The sequence below is a fragment of the Helianthus annuus genome, chromosome 4 (assembly GCF_002127325.2).
Source record: "Helianthus annuus cultivar XRQ/B chromosome 4, HanXRQr2.0-SUNRISE, whole genome shotgun sequence".
NCBI lineage: Eukaryota > Viridiplantae > Streptophyta > Magnoliopsida > Asterales > Asteraceae > Helianthus > Helianthus annuus.
Window position 1 is genome coordinate 37,947,905 of NC_035436.2, and position 20,137 is coordinate 37,968,041.

General features: G+C 35.9%; 4 protein-coding genes across 10 annotated transcripts; 2 read left to right on the forward strand and 2 right to left on the reverse strand.

Annotated features, from left to right (window-relative positions):
- Nucleotides 1-494: 494 nt before the first annotated feature.
- Nucleotides 495-3,310, forward strand: LOC110934561 (patatin-like protein 2). The gene is made up of 7 exons (XM_022177522.2): nucleotides 495-659; nucleotides 751-932; nucleotides 1,018-1,204; nucleotides 1,525-1,689; nucleotides 1,933-2,235; nucleotides 2,717-2,889; nucleotides 2,969-3,310. The coding sequence occupies exons 1-7, from the start codon at nucleotides 519-521 to the stop codon at nucleotides 3,150-3,152; spliced, it is 1,335 nt and encodes a 444-aa protein (XP_022033214.1). The 5' UTR covers nucleotides 495-518; the 3' UTR covers nucleotides 3,153-3,310.
- Nucleotides 3,311-9,108: 5,798 nt separating this feature from the next.
- On the reverse strand, nucleotides 9,109-9,796 carry LOC110933228. Its single transcript, XM_022176460.1, has 2 exons — nucleotides 9,613-9,796; nucleotides 9,109-9,548 (listed from the first exon to the last, which is right to left on the reverse strand). Exons 1-2 carry the CDS (start codon nucleotides 9,794-9,796, stop codon nucleotides 9,109-9,111), a joined length of 624 nt encoding a protein of 207 aa, XP_022032152.1.
- Nucleotides 9,797-13,935: 4,139 nt separating this feature from the next.
- LOC110936192 lies at nucleotides 13,936-19,468 on the reverse strand. 2 transcript variants are annotated; one of them, XM_022178534.2, is made up of 7 exons: nucleotides 19,379-19,468; nucleotides 15,812-16,457; nucleotides 15,604-15,730; nucleotides 15,192-15,515; nucleotides 14,919-15,104; nucleotides 14,638-14,802; nucleotides 13,936-14,272 (listed from the first exon to the last, which is right to left on the reverse strand). In XM_022178534.2, the coding sequence occupies exons 2-7, from the start codon at nucleotides 16,450-16,452 to the stop codon at nucleotides 14,090-14,092; spliced, it is 1,626 nt and encodes a 541-aa protein (XP_022034226.1). In that variant the 5' UTR covers nucleotides 16,453-16,457; nucleotides 19,379-19,468; the 3' UTR covers nucleotides 13,936-14,089. The 2 variants fall into 2 exon arrangements, with proteins under 2 accessions (XP_022034226.1, XP_022034225.1); XM_022178533.2 differs by having other exon boundaries at nucleotides 15,192-15,527.
- On the forward strand, nucleotides 16,676-19,717 carry LOC110936194. 6 transcript variants are annotated; one of them, XR_002589809.2, is made up of 5 exons: nucleotides 16,676-16,779; nucleotides 16,887-17,256; nucleotides 17,344-17,408; nucleotides 18,379-18,461; nucleotides 19,263-19,717. XR_002589809.2 is itself a non-coding variant. In XM_022178537.2 (4 exons), the coding sequence occupies exons 1-3, from the start codon at nucleotides 17,085-17,087 to the stop codon at nucleotides 18,391-18,393; spliced, it is 252 nt and encodes an 83-aa protein (XP_022034229.1). In that variant the 5' UTR covers nucleotides 16,692-17,084; the 3' UTR covers nucleotides 18,394-18,461; nucleotides 19,263-19,717. The 6 variants fall into 6 exon arrangements, 4 of the variants coding, with proteins under 4 accessions (XP_022034228.1, XP_022034229.1, XP_022034227.1 ...); XR_002589807.2 differs by having other exon boundaries at nucleotides 16,887-17,408; XM_022178537.2 differs by having other exon boundaries at nucleotides 16,692-17,256.
- The last annotated feature ends 420 nt before the right edge of the window (nucleotides 19,718-20,137 follow it).

The window sequence follows — 20,137 nt, forward strand, 5'->3', positions numbered from 1 at the left end:
TCAAAAAAAGTTCGAAAAAAGCTCGGCTCAAAATTGGCTCGGTTGTAAACGAGCCGAGCTCGAGCTTGGCCTGGCTCGGCTCGTGAGTTCGTGAGCCGGCTCGATAAGGTTTACATCCTTCATTTTTTTTGTCTCACATCGCTCAGAAGACAAAAACGAAGGGAGTATCTCCCTTATAAAAGAAGGTAAAGAAAATGTAGAATGTAAGCTAACTATTTATACTTGCATATTTAGCTATTTGGTTAAATTAAATTGCAATTATGGCTCTTAGTCTACGAAAAGATTCATTTTTAGGACTTTTTAAGTAGTAAAATTTGTGTACAATAAAATTTTGATTTAAAGTGTGTGACAATAAACCTACAATAATTAGATACTATCTTTTGAAAGTTACTTTCCATGCAACTTCCGTTAACACATTTGACCACTTCATTTCTGTTAATATCTCCACTCTATATATACCCTCACATAGTATAAACCATCTCATCCACACAAAAACCACAAAATCCATTTGGTCCAACATGCCTCTTAAGGAGGAACTAAGATCACCTTTGCAGCCACCAACATATGGAAATTTAGTCACGATCCTCAGCATCGACGGTGGTGGGGTACGAGGAATCATTCCGAGCGTGATCCTTGACTTTCTCGAGCACGAACTACAGGTACAACTTACGAGTATGGTTAGATACAAAGTTTTTTTTTTGTTTCATTCTTCAAGTATCTATTTAAAGAGCCACTTTTGCAACATGACAGCAACTAGATGGCGAGGACGCAAGACTTGCAGACTATTTTGATGTAATTGCTGGGACAAGCACAGGTGGTCTTGTGACGGCTATGTTAACTGCTCCGAATGAAGATGGCCGTCCACTTTTTGCGGCTAAGGATGTTAAAAGTTTTTATCTTGAACATTGTCCTAAAATCTTTCCACATGATGGGTATGCATGATTTGTCAATTTTTGACAGCTTAATTTGTGTCTATTTACTAACCTCTTAAATCTCAAACTTTTGCACAATATGTAGCAATCCATTGGCTCCTGCCACAAAAGTGATCAAAGCTTTATCAGGACCACAATATGATGGTGAACACCTACACATGATTATTCAAGAAAAACTACAAGAAAAACGACTCCACGAAGCATTAACAAATATTGTGATTCCGACATTTGACATCAAACGTCTGCAGTCAACGATCTTCTCAAGTTACCAGGTATCTATTGCAGCTAAACCTGTCAAATTGTGGTAGTTTGGACCCTACAAATTTTGCAATTTAAATTTACGAATCACAAACAAACAAAAACAAACGTACCCAATTATATTTCACCAGTATAGTAGATAGGGTCTCGGGTGGTTGAGAATTTCTAATTCCAGTAGATAGAGGGGATGCTTTGGATCTCGACGCAGCGTACTTTCTTTTTTTGTTATTAAAAGAAAACAATACAGATAAACATAAAGGAAAGTTACTAAATAGTTATTTCTTGATAAACATATGATTGTTGTAGGTACTAATATTTGTGTTTGTTTGATAAGTTAAAGAAGCACCCAAGTTTTGATGCCAAGCTATCAGATATATGCATTGGAACATCGGCAGCACCAACTTATCTTCCTTCTCATTCGTTCCAAACCGAAGATTCTGATGGAAACTTACTTAAAGAATTTAATCTTATCGATGGTGGAGTGGCCGCCAACAATCCGGTAAGCCTTGTATTCTAATATCGTGATATAGCATATAACTTCAAAATAATCTTGATCGCCACTTATGGAAGTTTTACTTCTTGAATGTATCACACATCTTAGCGAAACTAAATGGATACATGACTGTAGATGATTATTACGTGAAACTTATGTAATGCACTTTTTAAAATGTAAAATGTACCAAGTTATTGAATTACTAATCTACATGGTTTATATTGAACCAACTGTATATATCTTTTGTAGACTTTGGTTGCAATAAGTGAAGTTACTAAAGAAATAACCATCGGAAGCCCCAACTTTTTCCCAATAAAACCAATGGACTATGGCCGGTTTCTGGTTCTATCATTGGGGACAGGATCTCCAGAATTTCAAGAGAAGTACGACGCTGCAAAGTCGTCTAGTTGGGGCGTTTTGGGCTGGTTGGCTGGTGGTGGCTCGACTCCGTTGGTGGATGTTTTTAGTCACGCTAGCAGTGACATGGTTGACTACCATATATCTACTGTCTTCCAGGCCCTTCATTCACAGGAAAATTATCTTCGAATTCAGGTATTTGTAGATTTTGTTTCTAAAGATTTATTCAAAGTAGTTCAAACTACACTAATTATAAGAGCCTAAATCACGACAAATTCTACAAAAACCGACTGTTTCTGTTTCTGAAACATTCTATCTACAATTACGTTAAAGGGTTGTAGCCTTTTTTTTCAAACTTGTTCAAACTATGCTAATTATGGCGACTCCTCGGGTAATATAGGATCTGCTTTCTACCATATGTTATTTACTTAACATTGAACAGTCTGGTATGCCTCCTTTTTATTATTTTCTTTAAGTTGAACCCAAGTCACCATAACTTCCAATTATTCAAAAGTTATGTATGTTTAAAGTTGAACCCATATCGTCTCCCTTTGTTCCTCTATAACTGTTACATGTAACGATGTAACACTACTAACTCTTGAATTATGTCGTATCAAAATTGATTCGAACCAAACAACACTATTATTAATATAACATACTAACCTTATACTTGCAGGATGACACTTTGAGTGGTGACTTAGCATCCATGGATTTGGCTACCGAAGAAAACTTCCAGAATCTAGTGAACGTGGGCGAGAAGTTGTTAAAAAAACCAGTGACCCGGGTGAATTTAGGGACGGGCATATGCGAACCTTATCATCACACTACCAATGAGATGGCTCTAAAAAAGTATATTTCCTTTTTGTTCAGATTATTATCAGCATACTTTAAAAAAAAATAGAAGCATTAATGTATTTAATTCCTATAGGTTTGCAGCTATACTCCACAAGGAGAAAATTGTCCGAAAACTCAGATCGCCAGATACTAATAGACGACATTTTAATCAAGGAAAGCCAATCAATGATCCAACTACACTTCCACAAACAATGCCAATACTCTCCAAGACGATTGATCTCTCTTTGCCAGATTTACAAGAGCTGAACCCAAACTAAGATATCAAAATCCATAGTGTTTGGCTAAATAAAATAAGTAGGATAGCCTTTAGCTACTAGATTGATTGAATAGGTTTGTACTTTAGACGTTAGACATTTGCAGTTTGGTTACGTATTTGTTATATTCATATTTATGATGTTTTAATATTTTGATTATAAAATATAATATATGTTTCTAAAATAACTATATTATTAAAAAAACCTATAAATAAACCTAAGATTGGTTTTCAGTTGATATCTTATGATTTTTAGTTATACTCATATTTACGTATTTGTGTTACATGGATACTAAATAAGTTCTTTCACTACTAGAAAATTGGGTTTTTGCGATCGCATTTATGGTCGCAAAAAAGTCGCAATTGACCTGTTGTGACCATTTTGCGACCGAACATGCAATCGGAAAAACACTCGTCGCAATTGCCCTATTGCGACTAATTTGCAACCGCTACTAAATTTTTGCGACTAGTTTTTGCGAGCAAAAAAGCAGCCGCAAATTTTGCGACTGCTTCTGGCTTTGTAGTTTTGTTGCGACTGTTTTGCAACCGGTTACGTTTTACAATCTTGCGACCGTTTAGCAGTCGCAAATTTTACGACCGTTTAGCAGTCGCAAATTTTGCGACCGTTTAGCAGTCACAAATTTTGCATCTGTTTAGCAGTCGCAAAATTTAGTTATTTATTTTTTTTGCTTTTTTAGTTAATTTTTATTTGAAACCTGCTAGTTCTTATTTTTAAAATTTAAGCATTTATCAAATTTTTAAAATTATATAAAACACTTAATTAAAAGATCCCAAGTTATCCTAACATTATACATATGCAATATAAAGTGTCTCGATCTAACTCGATGATTAAACATTTTAAGACCTAACTTTTAAAATTGGTTCAATGTTTGCCATAAGCATGGTCTCTTTCTTCGCCTTATCATGCATGGTCTCTTTCTTCGCCTTTCCTATAAAAATCAATGCATGAAGTAAAGGTTCAAATATATTTTAGTAGATGTTCGGATGTAGTAATCAACAATAATAAACAAATATATAAAAATATTAGAGCTCGGTAATTCACATGACCCATATCCTTTTTTCACACCTTCCATTCAATTTAATATATAACAAAAGAAAATCTTCAAATTTATGACACAGTGCAAAACCAAACTATACCATTAAAAACTTATAAGATGACTGATTGAAATATCAAAATTGAAATCCTACCATTCAAAGACAGGCAAAGAAATGCAAACACAGTCAAAGAATTAAGTCCCCCTGGCGTTTGACACGTTCGGCTCCTTGGCGCCGGAGGCAGTTCGGTTCTTGTCTAGAGTTCAGCGTGTGGTCCATAGCAACTTTTCGACCCCTCAGGGGCGAGGCTTTGTTTTTAGTAGATTAGGGTTTTCTATTCAAAAAGGGATGGCGGCGTAGTTTGTTGCTCGTCTACCTGCTATCCTTATGTAATTTGCCCTGATGATTCGAATGAAATTGATTTATAACAAAAAAAAAATGTATAAAGTAAAAAAAATGAAAACACAATATAGATTTGAAAAAAAATGTAGCTAAAAACTACTATATGTAAGGGTCCAATATGATGTTTTACTTACTGTGAATCCAACCCTAGTTGATGGAGACAAAATTTTAGGTTTAGTTTTTGTTGAGTCCATGTATCTACAAAGCAAAATACGTATTAGTCGATGAGAAAAAAAATGGAAGAAAACGCAAATTACTGAAAAGTAAAAAAGAAAGGGTGAAAGAGAGAATACATTTACTTGGGGTTTACAGACTCCTTTAATAGCATGGGAGCTCATCAATGTAAGGGCCAAGTTCAAGAAGAACTGCAAAGGACGATGATCAATGCAAACAATACTATAAATAGATATCCTAAATCGATACTCATAAACAAAGTAAAAAAGTTGCAATTTTAAAACCTTGGGAACATAAAAGTAAGCCATTTTAGGGTATTATACTTGCTTTATGTTTCCTGGTTATGGAAAATAGCCAGTTTCACAACTGACATCGCAGTAAGGATGAACTCGGTACCAACCGATACCAAAAATACCGGTACCGAAAATCTAAAAAAAATAGGTACTGGTACCGAAAACATGATTATATATTATGCTTTATTAGTATAGAAAACCAAGAAACAAGAGGCTTTACATAGCATTCTTTCAGAAGGCCACTTGAATAAATAAGAGGGTGAACATCACCATGACTATGAGATTTTGTCTAGCAAGAGACAACAGATGTAATTGTTGGAAAATGGCAAAAACAATTATAGATGTAATTGTTGGAAAATGAAAAAAAAAACAATATTAGAATAAGTATACAATTTTATACACCAAAATTTCACCTGTATTCTGTATTCGGCATTTATTGTTTGGCTCTAAAGCAAGCCTTGCATCATTATCAGCCAACCAAGCAACTTTTTCCTGAAACATGATCAAGGTGAGCTTTCAAGACGAAACCCGTTTCAAAAGTTTTACTTGCAGAGGCTTCATTCCAAATAATTGTTTGATTCTAGAAGTTGTAACGGTGATTTTAAATAAACAAAACTTACAATCTTGTTGAATTTTTTGATGACAGCCAATGGTATTGTTCCTAGTGCGATAACATCCCTGGATCCTTCACTCTTAAAACAGATCTAGCAAAACAAACAGATCCAAAACAATATGCCAACCAAACTAGAGAAATATGAACGAAACGAACTGAACAATGACTAATTACAAAATAGCAGACTCACTTGTCCACCAAAATTTTACCAACTCCATTCCCAGTCAAGAAGCATATCGTTAACTACCTGTGCAACTTTTTTGTTAAAGTATCCATTATCACCTCCTAATACAAATGCATAACCAATTATACTCTAATCACAAAACCTAGCACCTGCATCAATTCACTAATTTAAGCCATAATAACTCTAACCTGAATCAAGCTTTATCTTGTTTACGATCAAATTAAACATTACATACAAGTATTTCAACATGTCGATGCACAAAACCTAGCATATTTAAGAAAAATACGATCAAATTAAACATTATAGACAAGTATATCATCGTGTCAGTTCGCAAAACCTATAATATCTAACACAAACACGATCAAATTACACATTATACACTAAATAATGATTAGAAACAAAAATTGAAATATATGATATTAAAATATCGCAGAGGCATGAGAAGATTAGAATCTCACCGTACAACTATGGCGGATCCTATATTATTACAGAGTCACCAGAGCTGATGTAATCGAACAGTTAGGTGACGTCATGGACGCAATCGTACGGTTAGGGGATGTGTGACGGTGATGGATATAGAAACGAACGAACGGAGATGCCATCATGTAACGTAGCGTGTGACAGTGATTCTTCTCGAAGATGTGGATCTCGCCGGAGAAGGAATGCAGAGGACGATGAAATTGATTGTTGAAAGTTGCTCCGGATGAGCGACGAACCACTGGATTAGTGTTTTTCCGGCGACATGAACGGAATTTTGTGAATTGATGGTCGAATTAGCGCTTTATAACCGAATTTGTGAAATTTTGGGGATCTAGGGTTTTCAGTTCATTTTGGATAAAATAGTGATGTACGTGGTTTTACAGCGCGTGGTGTTGCTTTCCTTGTTTAAAAATAATGATATAACTTTAAAATTGTTTTGTTTGCAACTAATTTAAAAGATAGCTAGTTTATCTTTTGTTGTTTTTCTTTTATTTGCGATGGCTTTAGACGGTCGGAATTTTTGTTTTTTATATAATATATTTCTCGTATTTGCGAGTGTTTTAAACCGACATAACTTAAGTTTTTTTTTTTATTTTCTCGTATTTGCGTCCGATTTAGATGGTCGCAACTTTTGCTTTTTGATATATTTCTTGTAATTGCGACCGTTTTCCGACCACTATTCAACTTATTTGCGACTGAAAAATGCGGTCACAAAATTTACGACCGTTTTGCAACCGATTATGGGTTGGCCTCTAATTTTGCGGCCATTTTGATTCCGGTCGCAAATTGGTTGCTAATTTTGCGACCACCTTTTGTTGGTCGCAAATTTTGGTCACAATTGCCCACTTTTCTAGTAGTAATTTTATCTAGTTTATGTAAATATGAAACAAATTCATTTATTTTATTCAATTACATGATAACGTGTACAAAAATTTAAATTCATACAGAGAAAAGGAAGAAGAAGAAGAAAAAAAAAAAAGATTACACCCGAAAATAATCATTAGCGATTGCTAGGGTCACCTTCTAGACTCTTTCTTTTAACAATGAAAACCAAAAAGTTAAGAAATAAAGGGGAGGTTACCGAACTTTTTTAGAAAATCTCTTATCAAAAGGGTTGTGGTGTCAAAGTGTCTAAGTGGTGTCCCTCCCTACGATTACTATGTTGATATCAGAAGAATACAAAATGAAAGAGAACAAAGAATGGTCGAAGGCCAAAGCGTTTTGATGCTCTTATTAGGGTGTAAGGGGCACTCCCCTAAGAGGGGAGTCCCCTCTCTTACGCATAACCAATACTCGTGTGCCACGTCAACTCCCCTCTTAAACTCCCCTAACACCCTAAATTGATGGCGGCACTCCCCTCTTAGGTGACTTGGTTTTTTATTAAAAAAAAAAAGGAAATTTCTCATTGGTCCAACCCTTCCCTCTCTCCTCCCTCTCTTCGGTGAATCCCCACCGATTTCTTCCCTCTCTCTACCTCACTGCCTTGATGACGGCACACCGAAGGGGTCACCGAAGAATGCCCCTAGTACCCTTACTTGCAGCAAAGAAAGAAAAAGTACATAAAATGATAAAGAACTAAACATTAAATAGGCATAGACTCCAAAGGCTATCAGCCTAAAATACTCCAGATGTACCAGCTCCTGACCTACCATCTCTCTAATAAAGTGGTATTTGAGTTCGATATGCTTTGAACTGTTATACTAAAGGATATGGAGAGCTCCATCCCCATGAGGATGGGTCGCCACATAGGCGTCACATCACCATCCCATGAAGGATGGACCTGCCTCACTTTTGAGAGAGGGTGAAGGATGGGGCTACCCCACATATTTTTTTATTGTTTAATTTATTTATTTGTTTAACTTTTATTATTTAATATTTAATTTTTATTGTTTAACTTTTTTATTTGTTTAACTTTATAAAAACATTTTAAAATTTAAATATAAATAACACATAAAAGAAGATAATAAAATCCATTACATAACATAAATAAAAACTATATAACCTAAAAAAATACATTACCTAAAATTTATAAAAAAAGACAACATTTAAAAATTTTAAAAAATTAAACTACTCGTCTTCGTCTTCGTCTTCGGCTCCGTCACCGCCCCGACGTTTACGTTGTTCCATATATGTTCTACCAAATCTTGTTGAAGGTTTGCATGCGTGTAGTCGTTGGTTAGCGCGAACGAGTTTAAATCCTGTTACGTCGGATCTACCGGGACAATATTCCCATAAGATGCATTCTCCTCATACTCACAAATCGCCCGACCTTCGTCTTCTATAATCATGTTATGGAGCAAAAGGCAAGCGTACATACAAAGGCGCAACCCCTTCGGTGTGAAAGCACGTGCCGGTTGTTGAATGATGGCCCATTTTTTTGTAAAACACCAAAACAACGTTCGATGTCTTTTCTTGCAGCTTCTTGACGCTTGGCGATTTTTTTCCTTTTTTCGTCCTCGGGAAATGAAATAGTCTTGACAATTGTAGACCAAGACGGATATATTCCGTCAGCAAGATAATACACGCGTCTATACTCAACCCCTGAAACTGTAAAACGGGTGTCCAGACCGGTTCCATTAACGACATCGCTAAAGATCGCCGATTGGTATAACACGTTGAGGTCATTGAGTGAACCAGGGAGCCCAAAGAAAGAATGCCAGATCCACAAATCTTGTGACGCCATGGCCTCAAGTATTAAGGTTGGATGGCCGTGATCACCTAGCGTGTATTGGCCTCACCACGCAGTCGGGCAGTTATGTCACTCCCAATGCATACAATCAATGCTACCAAGCATTCCCGGAAACCCGTGCCTTGCTTCATGAGCTTGGTACAACTGTTGAACATCATACGCGTTTGGTTTCTGCAAATATTGTTTGCTATACAATTTCACCACATTATGGCAAAACCGATACAAACATTCCCGCGCAGTTCTTGCCGACATCTGTAAGTACTCGTCCAAAGCGTCGGACACTGTCCCGTACGCCAGTTGGCAAATGGCCGCAGTACACTTTTGTAACGTGGTGAACCCTTCATAATTCCGAGCATCGGGTCGTTGCGTGAAAAACGGGTCTAGCCCCCCCAAATCATCAGCAATCCATGTGAATAACCGGCGACTCATTCGGAACCTTCGTTTGAAAATGTCAGCGTTGTAAAGGGGTGCATCCGAAAAATAATCGTTCACCAATTTCTCGTGCGCTCCTGTCGTAAAAAATATATAAATACGAGGAAATATATAAATATATAAAATTTATTAATGACAAACCTTCGCGGTCTCTGTTAATCCGTATTCGTCTGGTAATAACGTTTTCAGACGAGCCATCTTCTTCTTCCTCTTCCTCTTCCTCCTCGAAAAGAATCTGCGTCGCCTTTACCACAGCTTTTGCAAAAAACATCTCCTCTTCGTCAGAAGAAGACGAAGACGAAGACCACCAAGAATTAGATGACATTGGTATAAAAATGGATGAGAATGGGAGAAGAATGGGTGAAATATTGAGGTAATGGTATAAAAAATGGAAGAAGAATGGGTATATATATAAAGTGAAAAAGGTTTTTTTTTTTTTAATAATTATAGCCGTTACAACGGCTATATGTTTGAAAAATGGCCCGTCGAATTCGTCTGTGGGGAGCCGGATTAGCCGGGACGGGAAGGGGGGCGGTGTGGGGGACCCGCGCCACGCCTCGCCGGGCCTAAGCCGGCCCCCATACCGCATAGTCTTATGCATTACTGGATTTTTTGATAAACTGATGGCTGATTTGCTGTCACAATAAATGACAGTTGACTTCCTTTGTTTGACTCCTAGATCTTTAAGATGGCTTGACATGTGGCTGCAGTCGGTGAGATGTACTCAGCTTCAGGCTGGATAGTGCATCAGTGTTCTGTTTTTTTTTAGCTCCAAGCTACAACACCTCCATTACCGAGCATAAATACATTTTAATGAGACGATCTTACTCCCTCGTGCCACATGGGGGAGGGAGAGGTGTCTTTTGCGCCCCATAGAAGGAAGTCAAGTGGGGGCGCTTCTTGATGTGGTCTCGCGCCACGCGGAGTAAGCTCAAGACTCCCCTGCGACGCGCGAGGGAGAGCCGAATCGGGAAAAATCTACCGTTGACCTAATAAAGGTTTGTCGACTACGACTCTACGGGATTGAGATTAGACTTTTTTTTATGAATCCAGAGAAGAAGAGAGGCGATTTTCGATTTTCTTGCATCTTCTTTCATCAAGTTCTTTATGTCGAATCATTCTAAATTAAGATCTGACGCTGTATGACAAACATGTGAGGCTAAACCCTTTGTGACTTCCACCGGATGAACGGTTGTTAGGTTTTTGGATGAATACTTTGTATTTCTGATTGTTATAACTGATATATCTTGATCACTTGTGTTTGGATTTGATAAACATTATTAATATTTGGAATGCCTGTCTGTTATCAAACGTATTGGTAGTTTCTTGCATAGTTAGTGGGTTGGTAATTAGGTGGGTAGTTGGTATATTTGAATGGATCATTAGGTCGTATGGTTATTGTTAAAAAATGTCCTTAATCATTATTTAAATTCATAAATTATATTTATGAGGCCATGTCTATATGGTGTTTAAGTCATTGAAATACAGCTTTGTATTAAACTTACAATCGGGATCTCGAGTAGGGGTTACTTCCTTTTAATCTGATAAAACTTTCTTAATTACATTATCAACTTCTTACAACCAATCAAACCACTAAATTTAACTCAGTAGATAATTAACTAGTTAAACAGTTAAATATTGACCACAAATTCTCCGTGGATATGACATTACTTACCTATGCTATTAGAGGTATTTAAGTACAAAATAATTGTTTTTTATAATCCCATGACAACTATTTCACTCATCAATCAGACTTCATACAAAAGATGTTATATGGATAAAAATCGTTTGTTGAGTACACTAATGGTTGTTTGATATTTTTGACATATGTAAAATATTTTATTGTACCTAAGAAGAGGATGGAGAGATACTTGGTTCAGAACTACGATACTTAATTGCGATCGGAATATTAATGTATCTTGCAAACAAGACGACATTTGATATTGTGTTCTTGATAGATGTGTTGACAATATAAAAGTTCTAATCTAAAATGTTGCACTCCTTTTCATTTCACTGAGTTTTTCCCATTGAGCTTTCTTAGTAAGGGTTTTAATGAGATAACGTAACTAATCTGGTAGAATCAGTTTTATCTAATAGGTCCCGAAGTACCGATTTAATATCATTCTGTAACATGTTAATTATGTATAATGCGTAGTGCACTCCTTTTCCCTTAGTTGTGGTTTTGTCTCACTGTGTGTTCCTAGCATGGTTTTTAGCGAGGCATAATTTTAAAGCACATTAAATGATAAGTTGATATTTCTACATGACCCGAGACACTAATTGTCCATCAACAATAATACGAAGTCCCATTATGCAGGAATTTATCAAATCCCCACAACATTCAGTCTCAATCCACATATGATTGTACTTAAGAAGATCGAAGATTTCAACATATTCAAGAAGAATGTAGGCTAGAGAAACCCAAATTATACCGTATGATGACAATGCAGACTTCACCATTCAAATTATAGAAGACTACGCTAAATATCAAGTTAAGCAGTTGTCATAGAATATTGGATTTCACATGCCTAGAGATTTATTTATGTAATATACATGTACTTTTATTCCTTAACTAAGTTTTTTCGTACTGGGTTTTCTTAGTAGGGTTTTAATGATGCAGTATAACTGATCCTGCAATATCATTTAATATCGGTCTTGAAGAATCGAGCCAACATTCTCCATTCATATAATGTTTATAGTATATATTGAGCGGTAATATGTATGAGGGAAGTGTTATAAATAATAATAATCAGTGCAGACATAATTACCCCATTACCCCTACTTATGATTGGGAGTTTCCGTTACAGATAGTGTTGTGCATATATAACATACTAGGTTTTTACCCGGGATTGCTTCCCGGGCTCGGGAAACTTAGTTATATTAATTACTATTTGTTATTAATACGACCACATTACATCAACCATCTCATTCGATTCAACAACAATGTCTTCAAATCAGCGGATTAGATCATGAACCCATATTAGAGGTAAAACAAAAGCACAACAGGACCACATGAATAATATCATTTCTACTTTTACTTCAATACACTTACATGATAGGGTGATTTGGGATTTTGCAAAAATGTTTGTTTTTGTACTTCTTTACAAAATAAGATGTTGACCAAAATTCAAACAGATGTTGACCAAAAGTCAATCAGATGTTGACCAATAGTCAAACAGATGTTGACCTTAAACAGATGTTTGGTTTAAGGACAAACATCTGTTTATGGCAAAACATCTGTTTAAGGTTAAACATCTGTTTAAGTCCAAATATCTGATATAGAAGGCGAAACATCTGTTTAAGGCAAAACATCTGTTTAAGGTCAAACATCTGTTTATGGCCAAACATCTGTTTAAGGTCAAACAACTGTTTAAGTCCAAACCTCTGATATAAAAGGCCAAACATCTGTTAAAGGCCACACATCTGTTTAAGCCTGAACAGATGTTTAACTTAATAAGATCTACTGTCTTCTCACACTGTTTTCCTCTTCAAAACACTGTTAAACCTAACATGGGTTTCCATTAACTATTGACCAAAAGGCAAAAAGATATTCAAAACACTGTTTGTTACTGTACTTCTTTACAAAATTACATAGAATTCAAGAAAATGAAACAATGACTTAAAGAACTATAATTTAACACATAATCTAATCGGCCAAAGCAATCTATTATCTGACAATTCTGTGATTTTTACAACATGAAACACAACATCATCATGCCAAATACAGTCATATATATCCATCCATTATTCTGAATTCATAAACCCATCTACTAGAAAACATGGCTTTTGTCATGTAATTTTTGGTTACAAAATGGTAGCAATTTCCTTATTGTCACCAGTTTGTCACCGAAAATACGGTGACAAAAACACCCGTGTCAATTGCCCTAATGCCACCAAATTGCCACCATCTTTATATTTTGCTACCTTATTTTATCACCACAAAATTGGTCAAAATTATTTGTCACCGCTTTATGTTTGCTACGATTTAGCCACCAATATTGCCACCATTTAGCAACCAATATTGCCACCATTTAGCCACCAATATTGCTACCATTTAGCCACCAATATTGCTACCATTTAGCCACCATTATTGTTACCATTTAGCCACCATTTAGCCATCGGTTTTTCCACATTTTGATGCCATTTAGCCACCAATATTGCCACCATTTAGCCACCAATATTGATACCATTTAGCCACCATTTAGCCATTATTTTGATACCATTTAGCCACCATTTAGCACCGATATTGCCACCCTTTAGCCATCATTTTTCACACAATTTGCAAGTTATGATACCATTTAGCCACTAATATTGCCACCATTTAGCCACCATTTTTTACACAATTGCAACCATTTGCTACCATATATTTGCTACCATACAAATTACTGCAATATTTGGTTTTTAATTCAGATTTCTTTTCTCCCTGCTATTTTCATCAAAATTACATATCAATAAAACTACAAATAATATAAAAAAAGTCTAATAAAATCCCAAAATTATATAAAACATCTTGTTTTCAAAAGCATATAAAAAATACCAACTAAAATATAAACTAACTAAAATTATCCTAATACTCAAAACCAAGTGTTCTAAACATTCAAAACCAAGTGTTTATAGCCTATTTTCGAACCGTAGCTGTTAACATAGCTTCAATTTGTGACGTCCTATCAAGCAACGCATCTTTATCCGCCTTATCTTTTTCTTTGTCAGCCAACAACCCCGCAATAATTCCGTTGAACCTTTCTTTTTCTTCGTCTTTTTCCTTAACGAGCTCCTTGATAACTAAGTTCAACTTTTCAATCTACAAAATAACCAATGAGTAGAATCAAGAAATCAGAATTACCGAAAACTAATAATGGGTCAAGTTGGTTGCAAAGAAAACAAAATACAACTGTGAGCTACGATTCAAGTGCTAGAAGCTAAATAGCATGTTCCAGTTTGTTTACATATTAAGAAGGAAATTATACCTATTTTTAAAAACATTTTTTTGTATGAAACAACCCGTAAAGAAGGTGTAATCAAATCATTATGAAATTCCTTAACATACTAATTTAAGAGCATCAAACCTAACAATAAAAAAACAACCATCTCAAACCAAACAAACATAATAACAGTGGGAAACGATACAAATGCATAAAATTTATTAGTCTAAAGGATTAAAAATACCTCAGGGTCTTCTCTGCGATGTACACACGGGTCACTATCATTGCCTAACCCGTACCCTTTTCCTTTATGATTGCCCTCAGCTCGTGACCACAAGTCTTTGTCAAATTTTGGATGTTTATTACGTTCTTTCCCATACTTCTCCTCAAGAAAACCTTCATATTTAACCTAATATTAACCTAATGGGATAAACACATAATTATATTTTACAAATTTCATTGTAATAAACTTCGTGTTTTTAATTTCGAAATACTTTGTTTAGATTTACTAATCAATTGACTTACCCAAGTCTCCTCTGCCCTAGCATCAACCCATACAAGATTTTCTTCTTGAGCGTCCCCTTCCGAATCAACGTCCAAAATTAGTGAGTTGCTACAACTTAGATCTTTATCCAATGGTCGACTTCCTTTCCTGCAGTGTGATTGCTTATACGCTTCACGAATCGTCAATTCACGCCCAAGTTTCCTTTCCTGTAGAATTTGGAAGTTAATAAAAATGATAATATTGACATGATATATATATATATATAATAAAAGAGGGAAATTAACAATTTTTACCGCTTTTCTTTTCATGGTCACATAGGATTGAGATCCTAGCGTATGTTTGCCGCCGGTGGCCCTACTTCTAATCTCTTTGTTTCTTAAAGACTTTGCTTTCCACTTAGGTGTGTTCCAGTGGTCAAGCATTTGTTTCCATATCTCAGATCTTATCCATGTTGGTTTAAAGTCAATAAGATCGGTCATATCGTCTCCAACATTTTTACCTTGTTGTTTCGCCATAGCTTTAGCCTCCTTCCGTACGTTACGCAACAAAGTGGGGAATTTACCAGCAATGCAGTTCTCCCAGCACCTATAAATTGGTGCATGGTTTCTCTCCTCCCACTGATAATACATTTATGAAGAAAAAAAAATTAAATAAACATACATAATATTCCAACAAGTTAAATAAAAATTGTCTAAGTACACACACCTGGAATCGCTCAAACAATCGTGTCCTGTGCTCATTAGGAACATCTCTCCAGCTGTCCCATGGACCGGACCACAAACTTATTAAATTTGATGAAATAGTCCGGGTAGCAGTCCCTTGATTACTAAATCTACAAAATGAAAGCAATGAATACAAAACCATGTTAGTAACATATTTTATGTACATAAAGAAACAATACATGTGTACTTACTCTCCTTCTACAACCCAAATCCAATCGCGATTGATAGGTTCAGGTACTTGGGCTTGGCAAGCGCTTCCCCGCCTCGCGGGAGCAACATGAAAAGCAGACTCATCATCACCAGCGCTACTCTCAATAGGAGAATTCATCAAGTGAAAATCATACTCAACATCAACATCACCAACACCTCGATCACTGGAATGAACACCACCTTGCCCAACTCCTCGATCACCCGCTTGACCACTACTTTGATTGTTACCTATACCACCACCTCGCCCAACTCCTCGATCACCCGCTTGACCACTACTTTGATTGTTACCTATACCACCACCTCGCCCAACTACACGATCACCCGCTTGACCACTACTTTGACTGTTACCTATACCACCACCTCGCCCAACTCCTCGATCACCCGCTTGACCACTACTTTGACTGCTACCTATACCACTACGTCGCCCAACTACTCGATCACCCACTTGACCACCACCTCGCATATAAACTCGACCACCACAACGCCAAACCTCTTGAGTAGTAGCAAGATGGCTACCTTGACTACTACCTCGTTCAATACCTCGTCCACCAGCTTGACCAACATCTTGCCCAACACCTCGACCACCAGCTGGAACACTACCTCGACCCATAGTACGTGCCATGATATCTGCAACAAAAGCAACAATAAATATTTAGAAACCACGCCATTACTAATCGCTGCTCCCTATAATTAAAATTCATAAAAAGACGTATGTAGACACACAAATCATTCATTATTAACTATAACAAAGGATTTTCTATATTACTACAAAATTAAATAAAGATCAATTAGAATGCATCTAAAAAAATAACTAAATCCTAATTATATAAACATAAGTCAAATAAGGGTGATTATCAGGACAATAATGTGTGTTTAGAGAGAGAAAGAAGAAGAAAAAGCAGTAAAGCAAAATGGGTCGTCTCTCTCTCTCCATGTGACTTTGGACCAGGTTATCTTATTCATATACTAGGGTTTATGTTCACAAATTTGCTAATTTATTGTTTCGGAAGTTCATTTCTCTGTTCGTTAACTGTATTTGTTGAATTCATACCACAGATCTGATGAAATGAGGTAATTTTGATGATTTCTAGGGTTACATTCAGCTTCAGTAGCTGGTGAATCGATAATTTGTGTTTAATTTCGTGTTTGAAGGTGAATTTGAGGTTAATTTAGTGTGAATTTGAGGTAATTTAGCCGGTTAGGTTAGTTAGATAAAGTGGAAGAGGTAAAGTGAAGGATCTGGTTTGTGAAATAATGGCAACGGCCACTGATGCAGCGGCTACTAGATTTAAGTCAATCAAGTCATTGCCTGTGGATTATAGGTTTATGGGTTCGTCGGGTGAGAAGTATGCGAACAGTTTGGTTTCAGTTAGTGTACCGGAGAATGGTAATATGGATCGGGTTGTTGATGATGATTCGCCATACGGTAAAGGGTCGAGCTTTTTGTTAAATGATAGACCTTCTGTAGTTGATGTTAATGATGATGATGTTAATCCGTTGGTTTCTTCTCAAGGATCTGTTTTAGGTTCGTGGGGGAATAAGAAATGGGGTTATACTGCTTCTTATGTTGCTAAAAAGGTAAATCTAGTATTCAAGTTACACTTTTCTTGTTGCTTAAATGTACAATGAGTTCAGAAATATGGTTCGATCAGTTGGAATTTCTTGATATACATTGCAAAATGATCTTTTTCGTTAATGCATTCTGTGACTCACTAAGTTTTCATGTTGCTTTTGAAGACTCGAGTGATATGAATAGCATGTTTTTTTATGGTTGATGAACCTAAACAGCATATAATGATAAGAAATGGTCACATGTAATCAAATCTAATGTAAAAACAACCAATGAGATTGAAGTTTATCATCTGTATCACAGCCTGTTACATACAGGAGCTGCATGAGGATGACATTGTATAAAACTCCATAAATATCATGTACTCTGTTTTAACTAAGTTATATATTGTTTCAAATCCTAGATGGCAATCCTGCAAATAAGTCAGTTTTCCTATTGAAAAAGAGATATAAACTAAATAATTTGAATTAAATAGATATTAGTACGTCCAGTTAACTTGAGAATGATCTCGTAACTACATTTGTAGCAGCCAACTCAATTTTGGGTTGTAATCGAGCCAAGCCAGGCTTGGCTCGAGCTCGAGCTCAAACTTAAATGAGCCAGCTCGTATCGGCTTGATATTTTAGGGGTGTAAACGAGCCGAGCCGAGCCCGAGCTCGACCAGGCTCGAGCTCGATTAACTTATGAGAGCTCGGGCTCGAGCTCAGCTTGATTCGAGTTTTGCTTTCAAAGCTCGAGCTCGGCTCGTTTGTATTTTCTCAAGGTCGAGCTCGGCTTGGGCTCGGCTCGTTTATTATCTATTAATTAGTATATTAAATAAAAATAATATACTTTTTAGGCTCGTTTATTATCTATAAATTAGTATATTAAATAAAAATAATAAAAATAATACAAATGATACAACTTTGATGATAACCATGTTTCAGCGAATAGTGAAGATGATGTGAAGTTAAATGCTGCTTATGTGTTATTCTACAGGAGGGCGGAAACTGACGGTGCTTCAGCAAGCAGTGGAGCTCATTCTTCGTCAGCTCAAAACTTTTCCTTTTCCAAGTGACATCGTAAGCGTATTTCACAACAGTTTCTAGTTTGAGATGAGACCAGATTGTGTTCTCGAGAATTCACCCAAAAATTAAGATGGTTTTATAGGTTTGATAGAGAGTCTAAAATATTTTAAGTAACTGGATGTTTTAATAACTGATTATGCTTGGCTGCTTGTTAGGATTTTTTTCTGACTTCCTGTAGGTTTTATTGTCTTTTTTATAGTTGTGTGGGTGAGAAATATTTTTTTGCTATGAGTGAGATTATACTTTTTTTTGAATGGCAAATTTGGATCACACTAGGGTATTAAAGGTGAGCTCTATATTTATGAATTTGGTGATACTATTTAACGGTCAGCTTTGTAGAACATGTCACTTTTGCTAAACGTTTCAGTTTCGATAAGCGGGTCAATTTTGCTAAACGTTTTAGTTTCGATAATCGGGTCAGTTTCACACAACGAGAAAGATTTTTGAAACACTTTTAGTTCGGTTTCATTTTTCTACGGTCCGGTTTTGGTTTTCAATTATCAAAAAACCGTTGCTAACGGTTTGGCTTACGGTTTGACTTAAAAACCGTCCAAATCAGGCTGCGAACACCCCTAGGTTTTAGTATGAATGGGTTCTATAGCATTAACTTTTGTTAAATATCCGTTCTAATATGCCTAAGTTAGCTTTTTAACAAACAATTTTGACTAATTTCATTAAATTTAAATTCTTTTCATTTACTTTTTCATAGTTAACTTTCATAGCTTTTATCATTCATAAATTTTGTAGACTAAACTAGTTACATTGGATTATGAATCTAAGAAGTTGCTTCAACAGGTTCGTGATCGGGAGGACAATTCTTAAAAGTTGAAGATAAAGAAAGTTTTCTAGCATTGATAACCGCACAAAGAACATGAGAACAAAATTAAATTGATGAAAGAATCAGAACAAACCTGTCGTCCGTTGGTCACCGGTGGCAGTGGTTTATCAGAACTTTAGTTGAGAGATGATGGTGGAGAAGTAATGGTGAGGCAGAGATATACGGCTGAGCATATAGAAATTTGTCTTCCAAATAAGGTGGAAAGAATAAACCGTAAATCTAATTAATGTTTTGAGCGGCAATTGTTTTTTTGGCCGCCTAATTTTTTGCTTTGCTATATCTTTTAACTTTTATTCAATATTGTGACCGCAAATGCCGTGGCAAATTGAGCGATCGGATATATGTTATTTCCTACCATTTTGTGACCTTAACATTATCATTTATTATTTTTATTTTAATTTATGATTTTTCACGTTTTTGCTACCGTATCGTAGTTAATCCGCTTAGTTAAATTTGGGCTTAAAATTTCATGCTCTAAAATTTCATTTTGTTACCGCTAACACGGTAGCAATTAAAAAAATACGCATATTTGGGATAATCTAAGGAAGTTATTTTTATTTTTCCACGAATTTGTCACCAAAAATAGATGGTGGCAAAATTTTCCACCGCTTTGCTACCAAACGATGGTGAGTACGCTTAATTTACATATTGGTGGGAAATAGGTGGCTAAATTTGTCACCGATTTTTTTTGGTAGCAAATTTTGGTGACAACTGCCAAGTTTTCTAGTAGTGTAAATGCAGAAGAATGTCACATTTGCAATTAATAAACCAAGTTTCTACTAATTGCAGTTACTATTAGCAAAAAGAAACATCATATCATCTATATATATAA

What these genes read in the sequence shown, in the direction of transcription:
- LOC110934561 (XM_022177522.2), top strand. Translation starts at nt 519, where the DNA reads ATGCCTCTTAAGGAGGAACTAAGATCACCTTTGCAGCCACCAACATAT. An exon ending in AAAATCTTTCCACATGATGG is followed by an intron (nt 933 to 1,017) that starts GTATGCATGATT and finishes CACAATATGTAG; the next exon opens with CAATCCATTGGCTCCTGCCA. An exon ending in CGATCTTCTCAAGTTACCAG is followed by an intron (nt 1,205 to 1,524) that starts GTATCTATTGCA and finishes TTGTTTGATAAG; the next exon opens with TTAAAGAAGCACCCAAGTTT.
- LOC110933228 (XM_022176460.1), bottom strand. Translation starts at nt 9,796, where the DNA reads ATGTCATCTAATTCTTGGTGGTCTTCGTCTTCGTCTTCTTCTGACGAA. An exon ending in GATTAACAGAGACCGCGAAG is followed by an intron (nt 9,549 to 9,612) that starts GTTTGTCATTAA and finishes TTTTTACGACAG; the next exon opens with GAGCGCACGAGAAATTGGTG.
- LOC110936192 (XM_022178533.2), bottom strand. Translation starts at nt 16,452, where the DNA reads ATGGCACGTACTATGGGTCGAGGTAGTGTTCCAGCTGGTGGTCGAGGT. An exon ending in CTAGGGCAGAGGAGACTTGG is followed by an intron (nt 14,803 to 14,918) that starts GTAAGTCAATTG and finishes GGTTAATATTAG; the next exon opens with GTTAAATATGAAGGTTTTCT. An exon ending in ATCGCAGAGAAGACCCTGAG is followed by an intron (nt 14,273 to 14,637) that starts GTATTTTTAATC and finishes GTTATTTTGTAG; the next exon opens with ATTGAAAAGTTGAACTTAGT.
- LOC110936194 (XM_022178535.2), top strand. Translation starts at nt 17,085, where the DNA reads ATGGCAACGGCCACTGATGCAGCGGCTACTAGATTTAAGTCAATCAAG. An exon ending in CTTCTTATGTTGCTAAAAAG is followed by an intron (nt 17,409 to 18,326) that starts GTAAATCTAGTA and finishes ACCATGTTTCAG; the next exon opens with CGAATAGTGAAGATGATGTG.